This window comes from Cynocephalus volans, chromosome 1 (genome assembly GCF_027409185.1).
Source record: "Cynocephalus volans isolate mCynVol1 chromosome 1, mCynVol1.pri, whole genome shotgun sequence".
Taxonomy (NCBI): Eukaryota; Metazoa; Chordata; class Mammalia; order Dermoptera; family Cynocephalidae; genus Cynocephalus; species Cynocephalus volans.
Window position 1 is genome coordinate 96,530,143 of NC_084460.1, and position 24,081 is coordinate 96,554,223.

General features: G+C 37.9%; 1 protein-coding gene across 2 annotated transcripts in view; it reads right to left on the bottom strand.

Annotated features, from left to right (window-relative positions):
* Positions 1-8,076, bottom strand: part of PLD1 (phospholipase D1) — a 128,271-nt gene extending 120,195 nt beyond the window's left edge. Inside the window, exons 1-5 of one of the 2 annotated variants that reach the window (XM_063097591.1) lie at positions 7,899-8,076; positions 7,531-7,658; positions 5,440-5,585; positions 5,092-5,200; positions 3,856-3,921 (exon numbers count right to left, since the gene is read on the bottom strand). In XM_063097591.1, the coding sequence (XP_062953661.1) occupies positions 3,856-3,921; positions 5,092-5,200; positions 5,440-5,585; positions 7,531-7,658; positions 7,899-8,058 (609 nt within the window). In that variant the 5' untranslated portion in view covers positions 8,059-8,076. The remainder of the gene's footprint in view (positions 1-3,855; positions 3,922-5,091; positions 5,201-5,439; positions 5,586-7,530; positions 7,659-7,898) is intronic. The other variant, XM_063097581.1, reaches the window with a different exon arrangement.
* Positions 8,077-24,081: the final 16,005 nt, after the last annotated feature.

The window sequence follows — 24,081 nt, forward strand, 5'->3', positions numbered from 1 at the left end:
TCATGTTCTTGGCCCCAGGTGAAAAGCGGTCTCAAGTAAAAAGTTCCAGTGTGACTTATCCATTGGATGCTGAAATAGTTAGAAAAACAGAGAAGCAAAAAAGGTTTCCATGCCAAGAGAGAAGCAGCAAACCCTAGGGGTAATGCACCCTGGAAGCTTCCCAGCAGTTATGTACACACTGCCCTTTTCACCCATCTTGGTATTACAAGAAGAGGATGACTTTCAGAGGCCCCCCTTATTCCTCAGGTAGCAAAAATTCAAGCGAGCAGCCAAGCGGGAAAATATCAGACACAAGGACGATAAGAGATAGGCTCAGGGACTCCAGGAAAGGCTGCCTTCCAGGTAAAAAAACACAACTGCAAAAAAAAATTTTTTTAAAAAACAAAAACATAACTGCAGGAAACAAAGTGGACTTCTAATCTATGGAGGAAACTGGGAGGCTGGGCCAAGGCCTCGGGCCTCTCCTGACTCCAAGACTCAATCGTGAGAAGAAAATGCGTCCCCCGATTTGCAGACTCAGCTGTTGACGGCAGCGCAGCTGTTCTCAGTGGGAGTGGAGACACTGCCTAAGTCGTTATTCTTTCCCTGCTCCCCGTTCAAGTCAAAGTTATCCACCCTACAAAACAAGGGGGAGGCGAACAATCCCGGAGATGATGGATCTGCGGGCAGTTTTTAATCAGGATTTCAATCTAATCACCATCTTAGAGAGAAGAAGTTTGAGTCACAGAAGTCAAATGATTTACTTCAAGTTAGGGATATGATCCTATCAGCTTAGGACCCTTCTCTCAGAAATTGCGCATTTCCAGATTTTAGTCTTAAGTAAGAAAAGAAGTACACTTAACTGCTCCTTATTCCTTTTCTTTTTAATCCCCTGAAAGATAAGCATTTTTATCTTTCTCTAGATAAGATAAGAGAACAATAAGAAATCCCTAGAGAAAGATAAGAAAATATATTTCTAAGCAAAATGCCCAGATTATGGTTTCTACGGTACAGGCAGCACTATTATAACTTCAGAACACACAAGGATTTTCTGTTTGAGATTGTTTGTGTTATTGTACCACTCGGTTAGATAGTGCTATTTTTTTTTTTCTCACATATTTATACCTAGAGGAAAGGTGAGATATGTTTGTTCACATTTTACAAAGGAGGAAAGAAAACTAAATGAATTACCCATAATCTCCTAGGGAACTATCTGATGCTGAGTTCACTAAAACATTAGGATGCTCTGCTTTTCAGAACCACAAGGAGGAAAAAAGGAATTAAAAACAAAGGAAGTCATTATAATCATGGAAGAAAAGGTAGTTGTCTGAGTATGAACCCAACAGATGTAAAAGTAGAGGAAAGAACTGTGCATGTCTAATTTCAAAGGCCATTTAAGGAAGCTAAACAGTCAGTGCTTTGAAGCCTAAACCCAATTCCTTCTGCAAAAATCCTACTACACAAATACCATAATAAATCTATCTCCACTCTGTAAAGGGGTCCAACTTTACCAAGACATCTCAAAGCATTTTAGTTTAGTTCTCAAACTCTCCTGATGGTAAGAATCACCTGAGCTATTTATTAAAAGTACAGATTCCAAATACAGATCTGGATGGTCCTGGAGAAATTAAGGACATATTTTATCCAGTCCCTTGCCCTAAAATCCATGATTCTATATGGTTAAGAACGTGAATTAACTTAAAATAGGCTTATTTAATACTTACAAAAGTACAAATTTATTACATGTATTTGTAAAAATAAATTTTAATATGCTTTTAGCAGATGGGACTTTTAATGTTTCTCACCATTATGGAAGGAAACACATAGATGCCAATCTAATTTCACAAATATGAGGTGGAGGCTTGGAAATCTAATCTTTAGGACGTATTACAGTTAGTATGAAGGAAAAATGATGTTAGAGAATTAGTGTATAACAAATCGAATCCTGTGCTTGAATCATTTTGGAGAATTCAGCTCTTGGAGGGGATAATCTCAGTAGCCATCAAAAATGAGGAGGATAATACATTCAGTCAGTTGTTAACTAGGTCTTGCCTTCCAAAGGAAAGGTTTATAAGGCACTCTGGAATTTCTTTTTTTTTTTTTTTTAAAGATGACCAGTAAGGGGATCTTAACCTTTGGCTTGGTGTTGTCAGCACCACGCTCAGCCAGTGAGCCAACTGGCCATCCCTATAAAGGATCCGAACCCACGGCCTTGGTGTCATCAGCACTGCACTCTCCCGAGTGAGCCATGGGCCGGCCCTAGGCATGCTGGAATTTCTAAATACAATATGGCTTAACTTTGAAAAGATTTTTATGACTGGAAAAGTAATTTAAATGAACATTTTAAAAATGTAAACATTCTTTAGTCAACCTTAGAATCTAAAATATAATAATATACATGGAAAGAGAAGACTGAATTCACCAAGTACGGTTATAAAGCCAAAAGAAATAGTAAAAGTAAAGTCACGGGCAGGCAAAAAAGTAAAAGAAATGGAAAATTATTGCATTTGGGTACTAGTACACATTTAAACAATTCTTTGTTACATTAAACAGCATGGCTGATTTCAGAGAACGGAATAGGAGGAAGAATTGTTAGTAACAACAGCAGTATCGTCCTTATTTGTTATGTTATTTCAACCATACCCATTCCCAAGTCCTAGAAAGGAAGAAACCCCTCCCATCATCCTTCTCCTGAGATCCTCTGGTTGAAACCAAATTGCTGGTTTCCCTGAGAAAACACTTCTCCAGGATTATGAAGCTATAGAAGCTCCTCCAAGTCCACTGAACATTCCAGTGCAAGCTGCTGCAGAAGATGGGCCATGGCCCAGCCCCAGATCAGTTGTGTGTAAAGGGGATCAGCTGGATGCCTATTTGGACCAACCTCCAAACAATAGGCTGCCAGACAGCAGAAGGGCAGCTCCTGCCACTGAGAAACCCAGCAGGGCCCAGGCGCTCTCGCTTCCTCCCCTAAATACAAAGAGGGCTTCCTTCTCTCTGCTTTTGTGTTTATGTGATGCCGTACTGTAAACCACAGGGCAAAACACAACTGCTGCTACTCTTAAGTTCTGCAGAACTGAATTATCATATTTATATCTGCATATGTATAAACTGTATTACAGTAGTGTCCTACATACTTGCAGACATAAATACAATAATCCAGTGCATTCTCAGTTATCCAGACTTCTGGATAGATGGAAGCTAACCCTTTACAAACACCCCACCTTCAAGGGCTTCCAAGAGGGCAGAGCTCATCATCTGCTGACACTGTAAAGCCCACTCCCTCCTGCTTGCCGGGTGTGAGCCTCCCAAGTTTCATCTCTGTGGCTGCTTCTAAGCTCCACTGTGTCTTCTCTCCTTTGTTGTATTCCTCAAGAGTTTTTTCTTTCCCTAGCTTTTCCCCATCCTCACTTTCACGTGGAAAGACAGGCTTTTTACAGGTATCACAGGCCACTCAGATGGCGATTGCAGTATGCCCACATTATCTTTGGGAGTTCAACTCTGCTCTGCTGTTTTCATCACTTACTACTCAATGATTTGTCACAGGAGCTGGACATGCTTTTTGGAATTATTCTGGAAGTCTGAGGAGAGATGAGGGTTGATTTCTAGATAATCTAGCCTGTAGTAGCATTTCAAGTTCATTTAAATCTATTGCTATAAACATATTAAATTCTATTCAAAATTTTAAAAATAGCATCATGTCACCATACACTGGATCCTTGCTGTCAAATCAATTTTGTATTCATTTAATTTATTTTAATTCAAGGAATAATATAGATATGGATATAACACCTGAGTAAATAAAATGATCAAAAATTTAGCTGATAGTTTACTATTTTATAAATTACTTCAAAATTCAAATCACTGAATAATACTTACCGTGGCATGATAGTTTCTATACATGGGCATTTTTAGTATCTTTGTCAAGTAATCTTCCAGTTGTTTCTGTAATGTAAATATTTTAGATAAGCATTAACGTGGTCATATTTATAAAAAAAATTTAAGCAGTGACAATGACGAGATCATCATTTCATCTTAACTTCTATAAGTTAGTCAATTATTTATTTATGTTACCACTGAGCAAGGAATCCTTAACAGCATTAGGGTGTTATTTCCATAGTTCTCTTGAACTATTATTTAAATCTCTTCTTGCTATTTAACTTTCCACATTCTTAGATCTTCTATAAACTGCTGACAAGCCCTGAATTTTATATTAGAATAGGAGTTGCCCATAGTAGGTAGTTTTAAAACATTTGCTGATTTTACCAAAACGTGTATTTTAAAAATTCTAACACTGAATTTACCGGAAGATACACTACCATTTTTAAATAGGTTTTCAGGGAAAAAAAGGTGAAAAGTTTAAAAAAAAGACTTTCTAGTAAGATGTATCCTGATTTCAAATATGTTAAAATGGGTGTGTATGTGTATGGGGGGTACGGTGGGGATATAGGCTTAGGCAGTAGAGCAACATATGTCAATCATATTGACCATGATATAAAATCCAGCATCTTTTTGCTGAATGACTAACTGTTAATAGCCATAATCATTTTTACTTGGACTCATACATGTGCACACAGTTACTCAAAACTGTATAACTTTATATGTCTAGGTATTTTAGAAAATATTTAGTCCAGACTCCTAAAAAGATTTTAAACAAGATAACTAAAAAGGAAAAATCAAACATCCCCTTTGAAACATAAAAGTTTCAGATCACAAAACAGAACTGACAGAAATTAACAAATTACCTGTTAATCTTCTAATAAAAAAAATAATCTTCCACCCACCGCATGCAAAAGGGTAGATCTCAAAACCCACAACAATGAACTCAATCTTTGACTCACAACAAACCTAGGGAGGTTCCAGCAGGGAGGACAGCTTCTTCATGATGTAACTCCTAACAAAAACCACTCTTCCTCTTCTAGGAAAATGCAACCCTCTCCATGGCCTAGGGGAGAAGGTGACGCCTAACTAGTTCAAGAGAAGCTAAATCAGCCTAGGCGATCAGTCAGTAGGTGAGAAAAGTTGCAGCCAGTCCTACCTTGCCCCTTGGTAGATGCTATTCTTTACAACGCTGCAAAATTATGTTCAAAACAACAGAACAGTGAAAGGACTTACCCTTCTGCTGAAAAACTGTTCTTCTCTAACCATGTTTTCAGATGAACGGGGCAAACTGGGCATCTCTCGAGGCTCCTCCCTTCTGACGTTTTGTCTTCTAAATGTGTGTCTAAAACACACATACGCGCACACACACACACACACACACACACGATGCAAACATTTATTAGATTATTCTTTGGCAATTACTCTCATAATATCCTTTGTGAGATGGCTTATTTTTAAAAGAGCTTATTTAACAGGAAATATCTAACAATGATAGACTAGTTAACCTTTAATATGAATAAAATACACTTTCTGTCCAATTTGTATACTGGGATAACTTTATAATTAATTCTGAATGGTTACCTTCTGGTGGGAAGGGGGATTCGGATAAAGGCTTTGTACTTGAGAAGCTCTCTGTGAAATTCTTGAAAGTGCTTGAATTTCCTCTTTACTTGCCATTTAAATTCCCCATGTGTTAACTCAATAGTGTAAAGATTGATACTTGGTACCTACAGTGATAAATAAAAATGGTTGGTATTTTAGGTAACAAAAATTCCAAAAGTTGTCAATGCACCATAGCCAGTTAATAAGTAACATGGAAGTATACTTAAGTCCAGCCTACCTATTTTGTGTAAGTACTTAAGCAAAAATTTTTCAAAAACAAGTGATTGTAGAAATACTATTCTCTTAAATGTTCACCTGGTAAATTATATAAGACAAATTTGTAATCACACTGATGACAAACTCCTACAAATCTTATCCCTCCAACACAGGCATGCACACAAGTGCGCACACACACAAAAACATGCACACACACACACACCTGAAACCAGAAACCAGGTAAAGGAGACAGTGAGCAAAGGCCCTCATTAGCCTTCAGGAGTCTAGTACACAAAGATAAGAAGTGAACAGGCAATCGGCGGAGGTAAGAGGGCAGTGGGAGGTACAGAATGCCAGGAGCACCAGCTCAGCCCTTTTTATCTTCACAAATGGCATAGCATGCCTTCTCCTCTTCTCTTTCGGAAACACTTTCCAAGGTCCAGCCTTGTCTACACCACTCCCCTGCCCTGTAGCACTACCAGTGTTCAGGAAGTATGGGTGGAGAAAGTTGCTGCAGTAATGAGTATGCAGTGTACACGTGCACAGTATAAGGATAATACTGTACAGTATTATTATTATCAAATCCTCATAACAAACCTATAGGTAAGCACTATTATACCCATTATTCAGAAAAGGAAACTGAGAAACAGAGAGGATAAGTAACTTGCTCAAGAACACAACACAAATACAGGTATTACTCTAGAATCTGTGCATTTAATCCCTACGTGTTATTCCTCTCAATCTGAAACCTGACAGGCAAAATAAGAAGACAAAGGTCATCTTAGAGACATTTCTTTGTGGGTTGTGCTCAGTGGTGTATCAAGGAGACATGAACACAGCTCATAGGAAAAGCTTAAAGTGAAGGCTAGACATCAAGGTGAGTGTAAACTGGGAGTCTACACATGCAGGTAGGTTGGGACAGAACACTGGGCAAAACCATTGGGAAACCAAGGCTGCACGTGCCACCCTCCAAAAGACAAGGAGGAAGGGGAAGCAAAGACTGCTCCTAGTGGAAGGTTATCCTATGCTTCTCATGAGGCAGGAGCCAGTGGTGGCCTTACCGCGCTATGGCTAGAGCTTAACCTGAAGGGACAAAGGCCACCACCCCGCAGCAACGTTCCCCCAGGGCAGACTTGGCAACTGTGAAATCTAGGCAGGAACAGAGTAAACGTATTTATACTACCAGCTTTTCCTAGTCCAGTTCGTCTGATGAAGACATTTTACTCCAAAGCTTTTTCAGTGTTCAATGCAAAAGTGTGAATGGAGACTACAGGATGGGGTTCTGGGAACAGATCAGAGAGGCAGGGTCTGCCAGCAGAATTCTTTCAGCAGTAGTGTAGGGTAATGGCACCAGCCAATCCAGCATCCTCACTTGTTTTTCTTCAAAAACCAAGTAGCACCACCATGTTCTTGCTAAACAAGCAAAAGGAAAGCTAAACTTTTCCTTGACTTATATCTGACATTCTAGGTGGAATGGATTATGCCCCAAGAGTACAAATAAAACAGAAAATTGGGGAGACAGGAGAACTAGAAGAGGCACTTTGAAATGTATTAAACTGATAAATTGCCTTAAATGCCTTAAAAAAGAAGAAAGAGAAGAAAAAAGAGCATTGTCCAGAATGGGAAAAGAGAAGTATGAGAATAAAGATTAAACAGAAAGGAAGCAAAACCTGGAGAGGCGAAAGGGACTTGGAGGTGAGAGATGAACAACAACAGCAAAAAGAAAAAAAAAAAAAATACAACCCCCAAACCTAAAAACATGGTCACAGCCAGAAGGAAGGAAAAGGGAAGTCGATGTATTATTAATTCATATATATATTGACAAGTAAAAAGTGAGTCCATAAATGCTCTGACCCTTGTAGTGGATGTGAAGCGTTCCACTTCCAGAACTTGTGCTTTTATTGGACAGCCGGAGAGGTACGTCTGTACATTAGGCTCCTTAAATCCTTGAGTGTTATATATAGCAGAGAAAGGGATATACACTAAAAAATAAATAAGTACATAAAGTTATTGCAATATGTGACATTAGCATAACCTGCCTTTTCTAGGCATCCTTTTAAGAATTATGATGTGTTAAAACAAGTAAGCCTCTTATGAGGCGATCTCAGCCCAGTGTTACAAGTGCAAGGAAAATCGATCATGTGCTAGTTATTTCAAATGTGTGTTCTGCCAACCAACCCTGATGAGCTATTTCTCCCTCCCACCATTTCAGCAGTCTGTACCTTCCTGTATCTTGGGATCACTGGGAGACACATCATACTCCACCTCCTCTCCCTCAAAGTGGAGTTCCCGCGTGTCCAGATTGTCTATCAAGTTACTCATGTCAGCAGCGATTTTCTGCAGTGCAGAGGTATTTACCCTTGGCTCGTTTTTCAGTGACATGTTAACTTCAGACAGAGCAAAAGCAGAGGGGCTAGAAATGAAGAAAAGGGGTACAAAAACTTATTAGTTTGGTCAAATAAAACCCTAGGACACACTTTGAATCCAGGCTTCGACATAGCAGATGAAAACAAGTCAACTAGCTCTGTGTGAGCCTCGGTTATCCTAAATAACCTCTTATTTGATTTCCTGTTTGACATTTTAAAGAATTCCTAGCTTGTAAATTAACATGGAATGAAAGCACTTAATCATAAACAAGAGAGAAAAAGAAACACCATATTGAATAAATGCCAACATTTCCCTCATCTAAATTTATTAACTTGGGTAAGTGAGGAGACATTCAGGGGAGATTGGCTTGGGAATGCTTATTCAGAGGGAAAAAAAATGATTCTTAGCTGTAATAAATATATGGAGAGGAAGAACATCATGTGAAATAAGCAACTTTAAGTATTTTCTAAAGAAAATTTAGGGTATTTCCCAATCATTTCAATATACAGATTTATAAATACTTTTATGACAGCATAACCTTTCTGTATTCCTCTGTAGGCATATCTTGTCACCTCTCCCCCAGGGTGACAGAGATGCAAAGGATTACTCAAAGCCCATTTCAACTGAGCAGTGAGAGGTCCGAAAAGGGTTAATTCCAGACAAATCCTTCAAGGGAGAAGAATTCTTGGAAAGTAACCTAGAATCAGGGTTTTCTCTCAGCATTTATTGTCCAGGCAAGAAAGTTACAGAAAAGGAAAATAGGTAGTTACAAAAAGAACAGTAAGATATTCGTCCATATCCTAAGCAAAATGCACACCACCCCTTTGAGATATGAGGTTTTGGTCAGGACTTTACTTGAGGTGTAGTGACGTACATGCCTCGAAAGGAAATTGATTAATATATCCATTCCCAAAAATACCCGAAGTGCTGGAATTATACTTCTCTCCTTTTTGTTAAGAAAACTGATTCTATTTCATTTTGACATTTAATAACACAAGTCGTTGCACCTCAGTACCCAGGGAAGAATAGTTCATATAGATGTTATTTTTCATGTAAAATCCTGAGATTTAAGCCTTGAGCACTGTCATCAGAGCTAGATGAAAGGTCTGTATTGCCTGATGTAGAAATAATCTCTCTTCCATTCCTAAACTGGAAGGGCTCTCATACCAGCAACTCTTCCACGCATGTTCATTTATGACTGCAAATCACAAACATTGACTGGGCATCCACCATGTGTTACACGCAAGGAAGGAAAATGTGAAGATGGATTAGGCTGGTCCCTGTAACTAAGGAGCACCTGATGTGGGGGAGGGAAATAAGCAACATGACCTCAAGTTCATCCCTGGCCCCTTCCAAGGTCTTGGGCTTTCTGAGAATGGACTGTGCCAAGGGGAAGACACTTAAGCTGGGTTCTGTCCTACAGCTGCTATCAAGAAGCCGGGTGGCTACGTGGGAAATGCTAAGACAGAATTTCATGCAAACTTGAGCAGCCCTTATTATAATTCAACAAGTCTCTAAAACCTATATTGTTGTGTCTTGTAGAAAGAGACCTTGATTGGAAATTCAAAGATGGGGGTGAAGGAGGGAAGTTCTGGTTTGGCTAAATATATACAATTAATATATCTAAGTTCTCTGTGAACTGTATAATCAGTCATGTTTTTTTCTCCATATTGGCTGTAAGGAAGCTTGAAGCCAGATTTGAGGCCTGCTATTAGCAAAATATAGGACTATCTTTTCCTGTATCTCTTCCCTTCAACTTTCTCTCCCACTTCTAATTTATATTATAATAAAAGTTAAGGCATAATGATTGCTTAGTATGCACCTGGCTGGTGATAATCCTTTATATTCATTATTGCATTTATCATTAATAATTAATCAATGAAGTCTTGTTATTTCTGTTTTGAAGATGACAAGAGTTTGTCATTCCCGCTTTATAGATAAGGAAACTGAGGCACAGAGCAATTACGTAACTTGACCAATACTTTGGACAATTTGTCCAAGGCCACACCACTAGTACGTGGTGGAATAGGGATTTAAATCCAGGTTTCTCTGACCCAAATGCCAATTTTCTCATCTGCAGTTTTTATGCTGCCGTCTAATTTTTGTAGATATGTAAGTGTCCTGAAATAGATGGCAGTGTTAATATAGACAACTGCCCTAAAGCAAGAAGCAAATTCTCCTCCTGCAGCTTAGTCACCACAGGATGAAGCCTTTTAAACTCCCAGGGTCTTGGTTTCCCTGCCTATAAATAAGGAGGTTGAGCCATTTCATCTCCAGGGTCCTTTTAACACTAAAACCCTAATTGTAGATAAAAGATGCGATAAAATTGTTCAGCCTCCCCTTATAATTTAATTACTTTAAGCCTTTTATCCCAAGAAATTAATCCAAGTAGTTTTGCATTTGAATAAGAGAAGCAGGTGGCAGAATGTTTTCTAACCTGGATAATTTAATTCAGCCTCCACTGAAAAGCCATTGCCTCTGGTCACAATTAAAATATTTATTCATTTCCTTTCCTCTTAACTCAAAAAACACTTCTTACATGCCAACTATGAGCCAGGTTTTGCTTTATTTAAGATACAAGGTAATGAAAAATTTAGAGGAAATGAGACAAGGAAAAACAAGTGAGAAATTACATCATATCATTGTTTCTTGTTAATTTTTAAAGAATTTATGTTTTATTGATTAAACAGACTTATGGTTAACTTTGCCAACTTCTCAGCATAGTGAAGAAAAACAAGGGTTACTCCAAATGACCTTCCTCTTGGACAAAGTGCTAATGTTAAAATGTATGTTAATTTTGAGATATACAGAGACTAGAGTCATCTACATGTTATATGATAATTAGGATAAATAGTACAGAGCCACTTGATCAAGCTAAAATAAATATCTTATTTCAAATAGAGAGGATAGAAGCATATTGTGAAAAACTTAAGGAAGAGTGAGAAAAACAGAAATGAAACTTCTTATTTATCACGAAGCGTTATTATGTGATAAGCACAATTTTAGCAGTTATGTTATTTAACAATCACAATGACCCTTCCTGGTAGGTATTCTGAGAGATTTAGTTAAGCAACTTGTCCACAGTCACTCAACTTGTGTCAGTGTTGAGTTTATAAAGCAGATTTGCATGGCTCTAAAACCTTATGGACTTGGTTATAGAGGTTCATAATTATTGATTTTATTTTATGGGCTTGAATGCCTATAAATTCAATCTTTTATATAAAGTTTAACTTCTCTGACAACAACAGATGTCCTCTACATTAATCACCATACCTTGGAACGGATCGTACTAATCCCACAGTCATTACAATTATGGAAATAATATCCCAACAACTTCTTGAATTTCTTCTTAGCCCTTTACCTCTATAGCTCATAATATTTTATAAGATCACATGGAACTTCAATGAACCAAAAGGTTTTGCAGATTTTTTCATGCTTTTTGAAAATTCTACCATTTACTAATGGAAAATGAATCAAGCGATTTGTCCATCACTACCTTCTCTTGTGTCCATGGCTGTTTGGTGTTGACTTTTCATCTGACAATTGTTTCGCTGATTTCCTTCTTGAGTAAGCTGTAAGGTCATTTATTCTCCTCTGTTGTCAAAGCTGCATTTATTAGTCAATGTTTTCTTTCATCTAAAATAATCTATAATGGGGGGTGAGCAGCTGTCACAATTACAGCCTATCTTAACCAGCAATGGGATAAGGCCTTCAGTGTTTATACTTGAGATAATGTTATTGATTTTGTTACCTCCTGATAAAATTATACTGCAAGATCATTATTTCTTTCCATACCAAGAAGAGATGGTGCCCATGGAGAGATAAGAGCAGCTGTGTTTTATTTCTGTTTGCATCTATATTCGGGAAGTAAAAAAGATTTTCCTTCTGGTTTTGAATACCAGAATTAAAAATCTTTGCAGGGAACATTTAATGACCTCCAGTTATTCAGTGATGAAATCAGAGAAATCTAGAGTTTACTTCTAATCTCAAGTTTCAACAAGATTTAGAAGTAGAACAGCAAAGAGAAGCAGATACATTCCTTTAAATGATAGATATTAAATATATAAATGATGCCTCGGCTAAAATACAATAGTATTATTAACTATAGTTATGGATATTAAGATAAATATTAACATTAGCTAATATTTGCTGGATAGGTACTGCATGCCAGGCACTATACAAAGAGATTAATTGTATTATCTTATTTAATCCTCACAACAACATTAAGAGCTGGATCCCATTGTTACCCACATTTTTAAGATGAGAAGCTTTGAGAAGGTAGGAATTTTGCCCATGGTGACACAGCTGGGAAGTGATGAAGTTTGACCTGACCCTGGTTAATCTGACTTCAAAGTCCAGCTATTTAAAAACCAGAGGTGGGGCCGAGCCTGTGGCACACTCAGGAGAGTGCGGTGCTGGGAGCGCAGTGACACTCCCGCAGCGGGTTCGGATCCTATATAGGAATGGCCGGTGCACTCACTGGCTGAGTGCTGCATTCACTGGCTGAGTGCCGGTCACGAAAAAGACAAAAAAATAAATAATAATAAATTAAAAAATAAATAAAAATAAAAACCAGAGGTGGGACTGGGGTAGGAGGAAGGATGGTCACTGGGAGGCTTTTACTCCTTATTTTGTATACTCTTGGGCTGGCCAGTTAGCTCAATTGGTTAGAACAAGGCCTTGTAACACCAAGGTCAAGGGTTCAGATCCCTGAAATGGCTAGCAGTCCAAAAAAAAAAAAAAGAAAGAAAAAGAAAGCACTTTATATACTCTTAAAGTAAAGTAATTTTAAAAGGCTACATGTTATTTATGCTTACCAAGAGAAATAAATACATTTCTAAGCCAAATATCATATCATAATGTATAAATGTGAAATGAATTATAATCAGATCATTTAAAACGAAACTGCATCATGGAGATACCTTATTTTCCCATTTTTCATTATGATGAGATTAATTGGACGATCCATACTATATAACTCCCTAAAACACATCATACAGCAATTATTTATCTGGAACTGACTTGATGCTCCCTGAAACACAAAAATCATAAATGTGGATTCAAGCACTCAACTCAATCTCTAGTAAACCTTGGATAAATATTTTTTGAGTTTAGCTGACTTTAAATAAAGTCAATGCTATCACCATATTTTATAGACCAGATTGTGTATTTTGAGAAAATAACACATTAAAAAACCCTCTTGATGTTTACTTGGACCTTTGAATTTTTTAAAAAAGAACATCATTTCCACAAATACCAATGGAGGATCTAGTATGTACCTTGGACAGAAAATCAAATGTCAGCGGTGTAAGGAAAGATCAGCTGACCCAGGGCCGTTCTGTCGTTACCATCAGTGTAATCTGGGCAACTGCCAGCCCCGGGTTTCAGCATCCCCTCTGGAGAATGGGAGTAGAGCTGCCTATGTTTCCTCTCTTAGGAGGCTGTGAGGAGCAAGTGTGATAACAGATACACATCTGCAGGCAAGGGGGACCCGGGTGGCTAGTGTCACCTTTAGTTCTACTAGAAAGGTGGCAGACCTGGTTCACACCTTTGCTTTCCTTGCAAGTCTCCCTGGCCTCGGCCCGCCCACTCCCCATGGGGGAAAAGTGCACTTTTTCCTTTGCACTTCACAGCACTGGACACTGGTTTCCACTGTGGTGGCTCCTGCTCCCTTTGGGATCCAGTCCCCTTTGTGACTTTGATGAAGCCTATGAACCCACAACCCCAGAAAAAATTAACATGTGCTCACACACAGCATTTTGCATATATTTTCTTAGGTTCATGATGACCCTTCAAGATCCTTAGGTTAAGAAGCCAGGTCCACTGAGCAGCAGTCATGCTGATGTGCTGACATACCCATCTTCCCACTAGATGGGGACACTCCTGGGGGAGGAGGGGTAGAGCCATGACTGGTCGCCACAGACACCTAGCTGAGCACCTGCTCAACAAATACTTGTTAATTAAGTGACTTAATCAGTGAGCTGTCCACAGAAAAACCTGTTAGCTTCAGGTTATCCAGCAAATACCACAAAAGAGATATTACTTCCCGCATAAACCACAGCTACTCTCAGATGGGAAAATCTTCTGGTTGAAAGAACCCCAGAGAGAAATGTAACACACAGGAAAAGCGCCGAAGTCATTGCAGCTGACACAGAGAACCGCTTTCCAAGCTTATTGTGTGCCAGCCTTGTGCCGAGGGTTTCTCATGCATCAAATAATCCCCACAACAACTTCGTGAGGAGGTACTGTCATTAATTCCACAGATGATGAGACAGGCTGACTGAGGTGACAGAGTCAGAAAGTCAGACCACATGCCTGTTCTGTCTCTGTCTTCCCCTGCGCCCATGCCAAGAAAAGGGGACGCTGTGACGTGGAATCCCAGAGCCCATTCTCCTGCCCACAGCCTGTGAGCTCAGCATTATGTCTATGGTTCTAAGAGACAGAAGCCTGATTCCCAAACACATCTAATCTAATCTCAGGCCCCCAGAGCCCAGCAATCTTCTATTTACTTGTACTCTCCTGGTTGCATAGCAAACCCTCCATCTGGCCTAACATTGATGTGCTTTTCTCCCCGCGGTGTCCAGATTGCTGCTAAATAATCTGGGCTCACTGCACCCACAGAAGAGGAGTCAGAAGCCACGTTCTCTTTCTTTTCCCTAGCTGAAAACAAAAACAAATCTGCAATGGCATAAAGCAAAATGTTTGTGTGGTTCTTAAAATTTCCATAACCTCTGCCATTAGCTAATCGCAACTAGTATAGTGTTTTGATAAAATACTGCTGATAATGAGTCCTCACAGCCATTTTTAATACTAATGCAAGAAAACCACGGCAGCTTTACAACATGGAAGTCCAATCAATCCCACAAGATATCATTGTTCCCAGAGAAGACAGCCTTCCAGACAGACTTTTTACTCTTTTTCCAAAAGGAAAATTCTTCTTTATATAAAGAAAGGTAGTTAATATTACCAAAAACTGTGGTCAGACTTCTAAAACTAACATCCTTTCATTTTAAACGAATATTCAATTTTTTATGGCCAAGAATAGAATATTCATGCACTATGATGAGTCTTTAGGAGAAGCAACTACCTAAATGTGAATTTATAGAAACATGCTTTATTCTAATTGACAAATTATGCTAAGCAAAGTGATATAAACATTTTTCTCCCTAAGGCAAAATTAGACCACCAATGATTCAAGTGAGGAAGCAATATATGAAAAAAAGTGAGCATTTCTTTCCAAGATATGGTTCATCTGTATAAAAACGGTTGAAAGACAAATTTTCTTTCACTGGTTCAGAATATGAAGTAAAAATTGTTTTTAATGAACACAATGTTAATTTGGTAAGAACACATATAATCAAGAAGCTATAGATATTCAAGAGTTTTAATTTCACTTCTACTATCATTTCTTCTTTTTCTTAAAACTGGTCTTGCACCTTATCGTGCAGCCCCATTTAGCTAGAAGAACCTACATTTCCTCATACAGGCATTGTTTATCATCAGAATTCTTTACAGCTGTCTAAAATCTAGGATTCCTTTCTTTTACTTCCCTCCAAAGCAATGGGCAAACAATCTCCTTTATTTTTTTTTTTTAATCTGAATTTTTATTTTATTTTATTTTATTTATTTTGTTTAAAGATAATTTATTAACATATATGGGGAGTATAAAGTTGACTTCCAATAATTGTGTACAATGTGTGATGGTCAGATCAGGATAGTTAGTTTTTTCATCATTACAATATGCAATCTAACTGATCTAAAAACTGCTTAATCAGTAAAAAACATTTCTTTTTTTTATCGATTGCTTTTATTTTTATTTTATTTTATTTTTTATTTTATTTCATTTTTTTAAATTTTATTTTGTCGATATACATTGTGGCTGATTATTGCTCCCCATCACCAAAACCTCCCTCCCTTCTCCCTCCCCCCCTCCCCCTCAACAATGTCCTTTCTGTTTGCTTGTCGTATCAACTTCAAGTAATTGTGGTTGTTATATCTTCTTCCCCCACCCCCCCGGTTTTGTGTGTGTGTGTGTGTGTGTGTGTGTGTGTGTGTGTGTGTGTGTGAATTTATTTATTAATTTTTAGCTCCCACCAATAAGTGAGAACGTGGTATTTCTCTTTCTGTGCCTGACTTGTTTCACTTAATATAATTCTCTCAAGGTCCATCCATGTTGTTGCAAATGGCAGTATTTCATTCGTTTTTATAGCTGAGTAGTATTCCATTGTGTAGATGTACCACATTTTCCGTATCCACTCATCTGATGATGGACATTTGGGCTGGTTCCAACTCTTGGCTATTGTAAAGAGTGCTGTGATGAACATTGGGGAACAGGTATACCTTCGACTTGATGATTTCCATTCCTCTGGGTATATTCCCAACAGTGGGATAGCTGGGTCGTATGGTAGATCTATCTGCAATTGTTTGAGGAACCTCCATACCATTTTCCATAGAGGCTGCACCATTTTGCAGTCCCACCAACAGTGTATTAGAGCTCCTTTTTTTCCGCAACCTCGCCAGCATTTATCATTCAGAGTCTTTTGGATTTTAGCCATCCTAACTGGGGTTAGATGGTATCTCAATGTGGTTTTGATTTGCATTTCCCGGATGCTGAGTGATGTTGAGCATTTTTTCATATGTCTGTTGGCCATTTGGATATCTTCCTTAGAGAAATGCCTACTTAGCTCTTTTGCCCATTTTTTTATTGGGTTGCTTGTTTTCTTCTTGTAAAGTTGTTTGAGTTCCTTATATATTCTGGATATTAATCCTTTGTCAGATGTATATTTTGCAAATATTTTCTCCCACTCTGTTGGTTGTCTTTTAACTCTGTTAATTGTTTCTTTTGCTGTGCAGAAGCTTTTTAGTTTGAAATAATCCCATTTGTTTATTTTTCCTTTGGTTGCCCGTGCTTTGGGGGTTGTGTTCATGAAGTCTGTGCCCAGTCCTATTTCCTGAAGTGTTTCTCCTATGTTTTCTTTAAGAAGATTTATTGTTTCAGGGTGTATATTTAAATCCTTAATCCATTTTGAGTTGATTTTAGTATACGGTGAGAGGTATGGATCTAGTTTCATTCTCCTGCATATGGATATCCAGTTATCCCAGCACCATTTGCTGAAGAGGCAGTCCTTTCCCCAGTGAATAGGCTTGGTGCCTTTGTCGAAGATCAGATGGAAGTAAGTGTGTGGGTTGATTTCTGGATTCTCTATTCTATTCCATTGGTCAGTGTGTCTGTTTTTATGCCATTACCATACTGTTTTGGTTATTATAGCTTTGTAGTATAGCTTAAAGTCAGGTAGTGTTATGCCTCCAGCTTTATTTTTTTTGCTCAGCATTGCTTTGGCTATGCGTGGTCTTTTATTGTTCCATATAAATGTCTGGATAGTTTTTTCCATTTCTGAGAAAAATGTCATTGGAATTTTGATGGGGATTGCATTGAATTTGTATATCACTTTGGGTTGTATGGACATTTTCACTATGTTGATTCCTCCAATCCAAGAGCATGGGATATCTTTCCATCTTCTTGTATCCTCTCTAATTTCTCTCAGCAGTGGTTTGTAGTTCTCATTATAGAGATTTTTCACATCCTTGGTTAACTCAATTCCTAAGTATTTTATTTTTTTGGTGGCTATTGTAAATGGGCAGGCTTTCTTGATTTCTCATTCTGCATGTTCACTATTGGAGAAAAGAAATGCTACTGATTTCTGTGTGTTGATTTTGTATCCTGCTACTGTGCTGAAATCATTTATCAATTCCAAGAGTTTTTTTGTAGAGGTTTTAGGCTGTTCAATATATAGGATCATGTCATCTGCAAACAGGGACAGTTTGACTTCATCTTTTCCAATCTGGATGCCCTTTATTTCCTTCTCTTCTCTGATTGCTCTGGCTAGTACTTCCAACACTATGTTGAATAGGAGTGGTGAGAGTGGGCATCCTTGTCTAGTTCGTGTTCTTAAAGGAAAAGCTTTCAGCTTTTGCCCATTCAGGATGATATTGACAGTGGGTTTGGCATATATCGCTTTAATTATGTTGAGATACTTTCCCTCTATACCTAATTTATAGAGGGTCTTTGTCATGAATGAGTGCTGAACTTTATCAAATGCTTTTTCAGCATCTATAGAGATGATCATATGGTCCTTGTGTTTGACTTTATTAATATGGTGTATCACATTTATTGATTTGCGTATGTTGAACCAACCTTGCATCCCTGGGATGAATCCCACTTGATTGTGATGAATAATTTTACGTATGTGTTGCTGTATTCTGTTTGCTAGTATTTTAGTGAGGATTTTTGCATCTATATTCATCAAGGATATCGGCCTGTAGTTTTCTTTTTTGGTTATATCTTTACCTGGTTTTGGTATCAGGATGATGTTTGCTTCATAGAATGAGTTTGGGAAATTTGCGTCCGTTTCAATCTTTTGGAATAGTTTGTAAAGAATCGGTGTCAATTCCTCTTTGAATGTTTGGTAAAATTCTGCTGTGAATTCATCTGGTCCTGGGCTTTTCTTTGTTGGGAGCCTTCTGATAACAGCTTCAATCTCCTTTATTGTTACTGGTCTGTTCAAATTTTCTACGTCTTCATGGCTCAGTTTTGGGAGCTTGTGTGTGTCCAGAAATTTATCCATTTCCTCCAGATTTTCAAATTTGTTGGTGTATAGTTGTTTATAGTAGTCTCGAATGATTCCTTGTATTTCAGATGAATCAGTTGTAATATCGCCTTTTTCATTTCTAATTTTGGTTATTTGAGTCTTCTCTCTTCTTTTTTTTGTTAGCCATGCTAATGGTTTGTCAATTTTATTTATCTTTTCAAAAAACCAACTTTTGATTCATTGATCTTTTGGATTGTTTTTTGGGTTTCAATTTCATTCAGTTCTGCTCTGATCTTAATGATTTCTTTCCGTCTGCTAACTTTAGGTTTGGATTGTTCTTGTGTTTCTAGTTCTTTAAGGTGAAGTGTTAGGTTGTTCACTTGCCATCTTTCCATTCTTCTGAAGTGAGCATTTAATGCAATAAATTTCCCCCTCAATACTGCTTTTGCAGTATCCCACAGGTTTTGGTATGATGTATCATTGTTTTCATTAGTTTCAATAAATTTTTTGATTTCCTGCTTGATTTCTTCTTGGACCCATATTGTCATTGAGTAGAATGCTGTTTAATTTCCATGTGTTTGTATAGTTTCCAGAGTTTCGTTTGTTATTAATTTCTAGTTATAATCCATTGTGGTCTGAGAAGATACATGGGATAATTCCAATTTTTTTGAATTTATTGAGACTTGATTTGTGACCTAATATGTGATCTATCCTGGAGAATGATCCATGTGCTGATGAGAAGAATGAATATTCTGAGGTTGTTGGGTGGAATGTTCTGTAGATATCTGCCAATTCCAATTGGTCTAGAGTCTTGTTTAGATCTTGTGTTTCTCTACTGATTCTTTGCCTAGATGATCTGTCTAATATTGACAGTGGGGTGTTCAGGTCCCCTGCTATTATGGTATTAGTGTCTATTTCCTTCTTTAGGTCTAATAGAGTTTGTTTTATAAATCTGGCTGCTCCAACATTGGGTGCGTACATATTTATGATTGTTATTTCTTCTTGATGGATCAGTCCGCAAACAATCTCCTTTAGTGTGAGGTTAGGCATAGGCGGCACAGAGGATGTTTTCAATGATAACCATGAATTTCACCTATGAGAAAAATGAATTTGACAAACTCACATGTGTAATCTCCTCCAGGCATTCTCCAGTGCTAATTAGCTCTCCAATTTTGTTGCAATTGCTGGTAGACATAGCAAAGTCTCAATATTTTTCCGCAATCTATATAATTACAAAAATGTTTGTTGAGGCAGCACAGTACTGTGGTAGGTGTGTCGGTATAAGACCTGTACTTGGATGGGCATGGAAGCATTATTATTCACAGTAAAGGAAAATGGACAACCAAAATACCCATCTACCGGGGAATGGATAAATGAATTCTATTTTTAGTTAAATACTATACAACAGAGAAAATAAATGCATCAGAACTGTATGTATCAACATGAATAACTCTTAACACAAAGTTTGTTTTAGAAAAGCCAGCTTATAGTTTTGTTTAAGACTAAAAAACAATCCTATATGTTGTCAATGGATAAACATACATAGAAGCATGACAAAAAAAGCAATTGAAGAAATGATATACAACAACTTTTGAGTAGTTACCTCTAGGGAGAGAGGATGGGAAGAGAATGCAATTGGCAAGGAGTAAAAAGAGGACATGATAAATCAGTGACATTCTCTTTCTTATTTAGAATCTGAATGATATATGTCTAAATGTTAAAATTTGTTAAATCTGGTGTCATAGGTACATAAGTTTCTATTTTTTAAATATTAATCTCTTTTAAAATATTTCATTTAAAAAAACCAATTCTTAAAAAAATAAATGGCTGCCAAAATGTAAGTCACATTTTGCTAATGTCCTTAACTCCAATTCTGGTTAATTCTGCACTCCTTGCAAACACACAAAATTCACTATTCTTTCTAAATTCAGCCAATACTGGTGACCCACTAACGGGACAACATGCAAGATATTTTGAAGTGTCTTGTCCCCCACTGTTCATGGCCCGCCCTTGGGAAAGCATATATATTTGTAGACCCCAACCTGGTTCCCCTTACTCTCAGCAGCTGGCATACACAAATGTTGGCCATGTTTGTGCATTAATTCAACATCTAGGAAAAAGATGAGGTTAAATGGGCCCATAGTGGGACTGAAAGCAAATGTAACCTCTTTTGAGACAACTAAAATTAACCTTTCAAGTAAGGCTCTAATGTTCGATGGTTCTTGTCTATAAAATTGGAGTATCAAATATTAATGGTAGTGACATTACACATAAGGGAAAAACAGTGATCAAAACTGAAGCTATAAGAGTATATACTTTGACTTTCCTGGGGGTGCTATTAACATTGCTTAAATTAGACTTTTAAAACAAGAAAGCCATAACATACTCGTTTGGAACTTTCCCCTCCTTAGCATCAGCCAATCTAATACTTCAAATCAGACAGTCCCTTTCTTTATTTTAAGAGTTTAAGTATTTCAAATATAATACTGCTCATTTTGCAAATGTCTAAAAGATATGTAAGTATAGACAATAATTGTTATTAAAATTATAACCAATACATAGCATTTTACTTCTTTTAACATTCTCTCATATACTTGTTCTTATTTAATCTTCAGAATATCCTATAAAGGAGGTTTAATTGTCACCTCCACAGCAGAGGTGAGTAAACTGAAGCCCAAAGTGGAGAGGGGGCCATGTGCCAGACTGTTCGTCTACAGTGTGTACTGGGGCCAGTAGGACTCAAACATGAGTCCTAGTGAAATTAAGGTGAACGGGTATTTCAGACTGAAAATAGATATTCAGCCTATTAGGGAAACACCTGAGCTACTGACCCCAGCTGCCTCCTGGATTCTAGATGTGAAGCAGTGTAGTAGAGTAGCATAGCTATCTGGGTTTGAATCCCCATTTTACCTCTTACTAACTGTGTAAACCTCAACAAGTAATTTAACCTCTCTGTGCCTCAGTTTCCAGATTGATAAAATGGGAAGGTTAATAATGCCTACCTTATTGGGTTATTGTGAGGATTAAGTTAGTTAACTTATAAAAAATGCTAAAAATAATACCTGGCCAAAGTAAGTGCTAGTTAGCTACTATTATAGTAAATTGGCCTACTTGCTCTTTAAAAGCAAAACAACAAGGTGAATAATTGTGAGGAAAATGGAGACAGAATGGTCAGGCTCCCTCACCTCATATCCAGCTGAGCATGACTCAGCATGTCTGTTGTAAATACATTATGTATGAGTGGTATAACTGCGCATGTGCACCCATGTGTTCCTTGGTTATCTGACTCTAGCATAAAAGACAATGGCTCTGATCCACTGGGGGCTGAACTTGCATCCAAATAAAGCATGTCAACCTTGCCAAGGGCTCCCAGAATCTTTTTCCAACTACCTAGATAATGACCTGCATAGGATGGTTTTAAGGGTCTGTAACCCAGCCTGACAATAATGAAGCCAAGATGTTCCTCAAGACTCAAAAACATAATATTTGAGGGACCATTGCCTTAAATAAATTCTACTGGTGGTCAAAATATTCAATAAACCAAAAACAATGATTGTTTTTTGGATTTCCTTAAGCAAAATGTGTATAAATCTCCCTCTTTCAATAGACGACTTTCTTAGATTTGTTCCTTTTACACATCTCAATTTAAGACATATTTTTCTCACTAGACTTATAATATTTATAATTCTGCTGTCAGAAGTATTTAATACTACAAACTTACCATTACACCATTTAACTTACAAAGCATTCATAGGAAATTCTTAGCAACCTTATACTACAGCATAATGCCATAGAAAATGAAAACCAAACATCTGCATATTATTTCAAGAATTCACATTCATAAGTGCACCCCCTTAACACCATGAACAATAGAGCCACTTCTACATAGATAAGTGTTTGGAAAGCTCGCCTGTGAAGAAGCCATTCCTGGGCTAAAAAACCTACAAAGTTGGCCCCCTCAAGTCCCATGCCCCCAGACACCTATACACACACACAAACACACGCATGCACACAAGACTAGACACTGGAGTTCTACTCGTTTTCTAATATCTGGTCAAAATGATTCTAGGGATGGAGCCTTGGTCTGATCAGGTCTCTGGACGCAGCTACCAACTTTCAGGAAATGCAGAGAATGGAAGGACACGTTGAACTGCACCGTGAGCACACAATCAGCAAGACCCAGACTGTGGGCAGCTCTACAGGTCACAAGGCCCAGATTCTTCAACAGAATAATTATGAGAAAAAAAAGAAGGATACAAAGGAAACTGTAGATCAAAAATGGCTCAAAATACATATCAAATAAGAAAATAATGAAACAGGCAAGATTAAACTAGTGTCTAGGGATGTACACTCGAGTGATAAAATTATAAAGAAACCCAAAGTTAGTGATTACTTTGGGGATCAAGAGGGTTAGGACTGTAGTTCTAGTCAAGATGGTGGAGTAGTCAGTACCTGGTGTCGCTTGCTCCCACAGAGCGACCAATTTGCAACTGTTAAGGAGCAATGACAGAAGGCCCAAGATCTGTGCCAGAACAGGCAGGAACCATGTGCTGTGGGACCCCAATCCAGGTTGCTCCCTACCACTTAGAGAGACTTTGGAGCTTCTGGGCCCCCACGCCCTGAGCCAGCTGTCCCAGAACAGGCAGGGACCGTAGGACCCCCAGCCCAGGCTAGTTCCTGCTGCCCAGAATCGGCAGTCCCTTCAGGATCCAAGCCAGACATCAGGACGAAACGAGTGGGCTGTGATACCCACTGCCACAATGACAAAACACCAAAGGAAAGATACCAGAAATACAAAAAATCAAGAAAGTACATCAACACCAAAGGAAAATAATTCTCAAGCACTAGACCCTATAGAACAGGAAGTCTTTGAAATGACTGACAAGGAATTTAGAGTAACAATTCTAAGGAAACTAAGTGAGATACAAGAAAACTCAGACAACACAATGAAATGAGAAAAATATACAGGATCTGAAAGAAGAAATGTACAAAGAAATCAATGCCTTGAAAAAGAATGTAGCAGAGCTTGTGGAGCTGAAGGATTCATTCAACGAAATAAAAAACAAAACAGAGAGTATAACCAGCAGACTGGAACAAGCAGAAGAAAGAATTTCTGACCTTGAAGACAAGCTGTTTGAATTAACACAGGCAGACCAGAAAAAAGAAAAAAGAATTTTAAAAATTGAAGAAAATCTAAGAGAGATAACAGACAACCTTAAGCGCTTAAATATCCTAGTCATGGGTATTCCAGATGGGGAGGAAAAAAGAAATGGCATTGAAAACATATTCAATGAAATAAAGCAGAAAATTTCCCAGTTATCAGGAAAGTCACTGATCTTCAGATTCAGTGTTGAGGGGTTAGAAATCTTGATTCTCCTTTGATCTTAGAGTAGGATTTTTCGGTAAATGCATGCATGGGGTTAAAGCTCTCGAGTAGAGGACAAAAGTC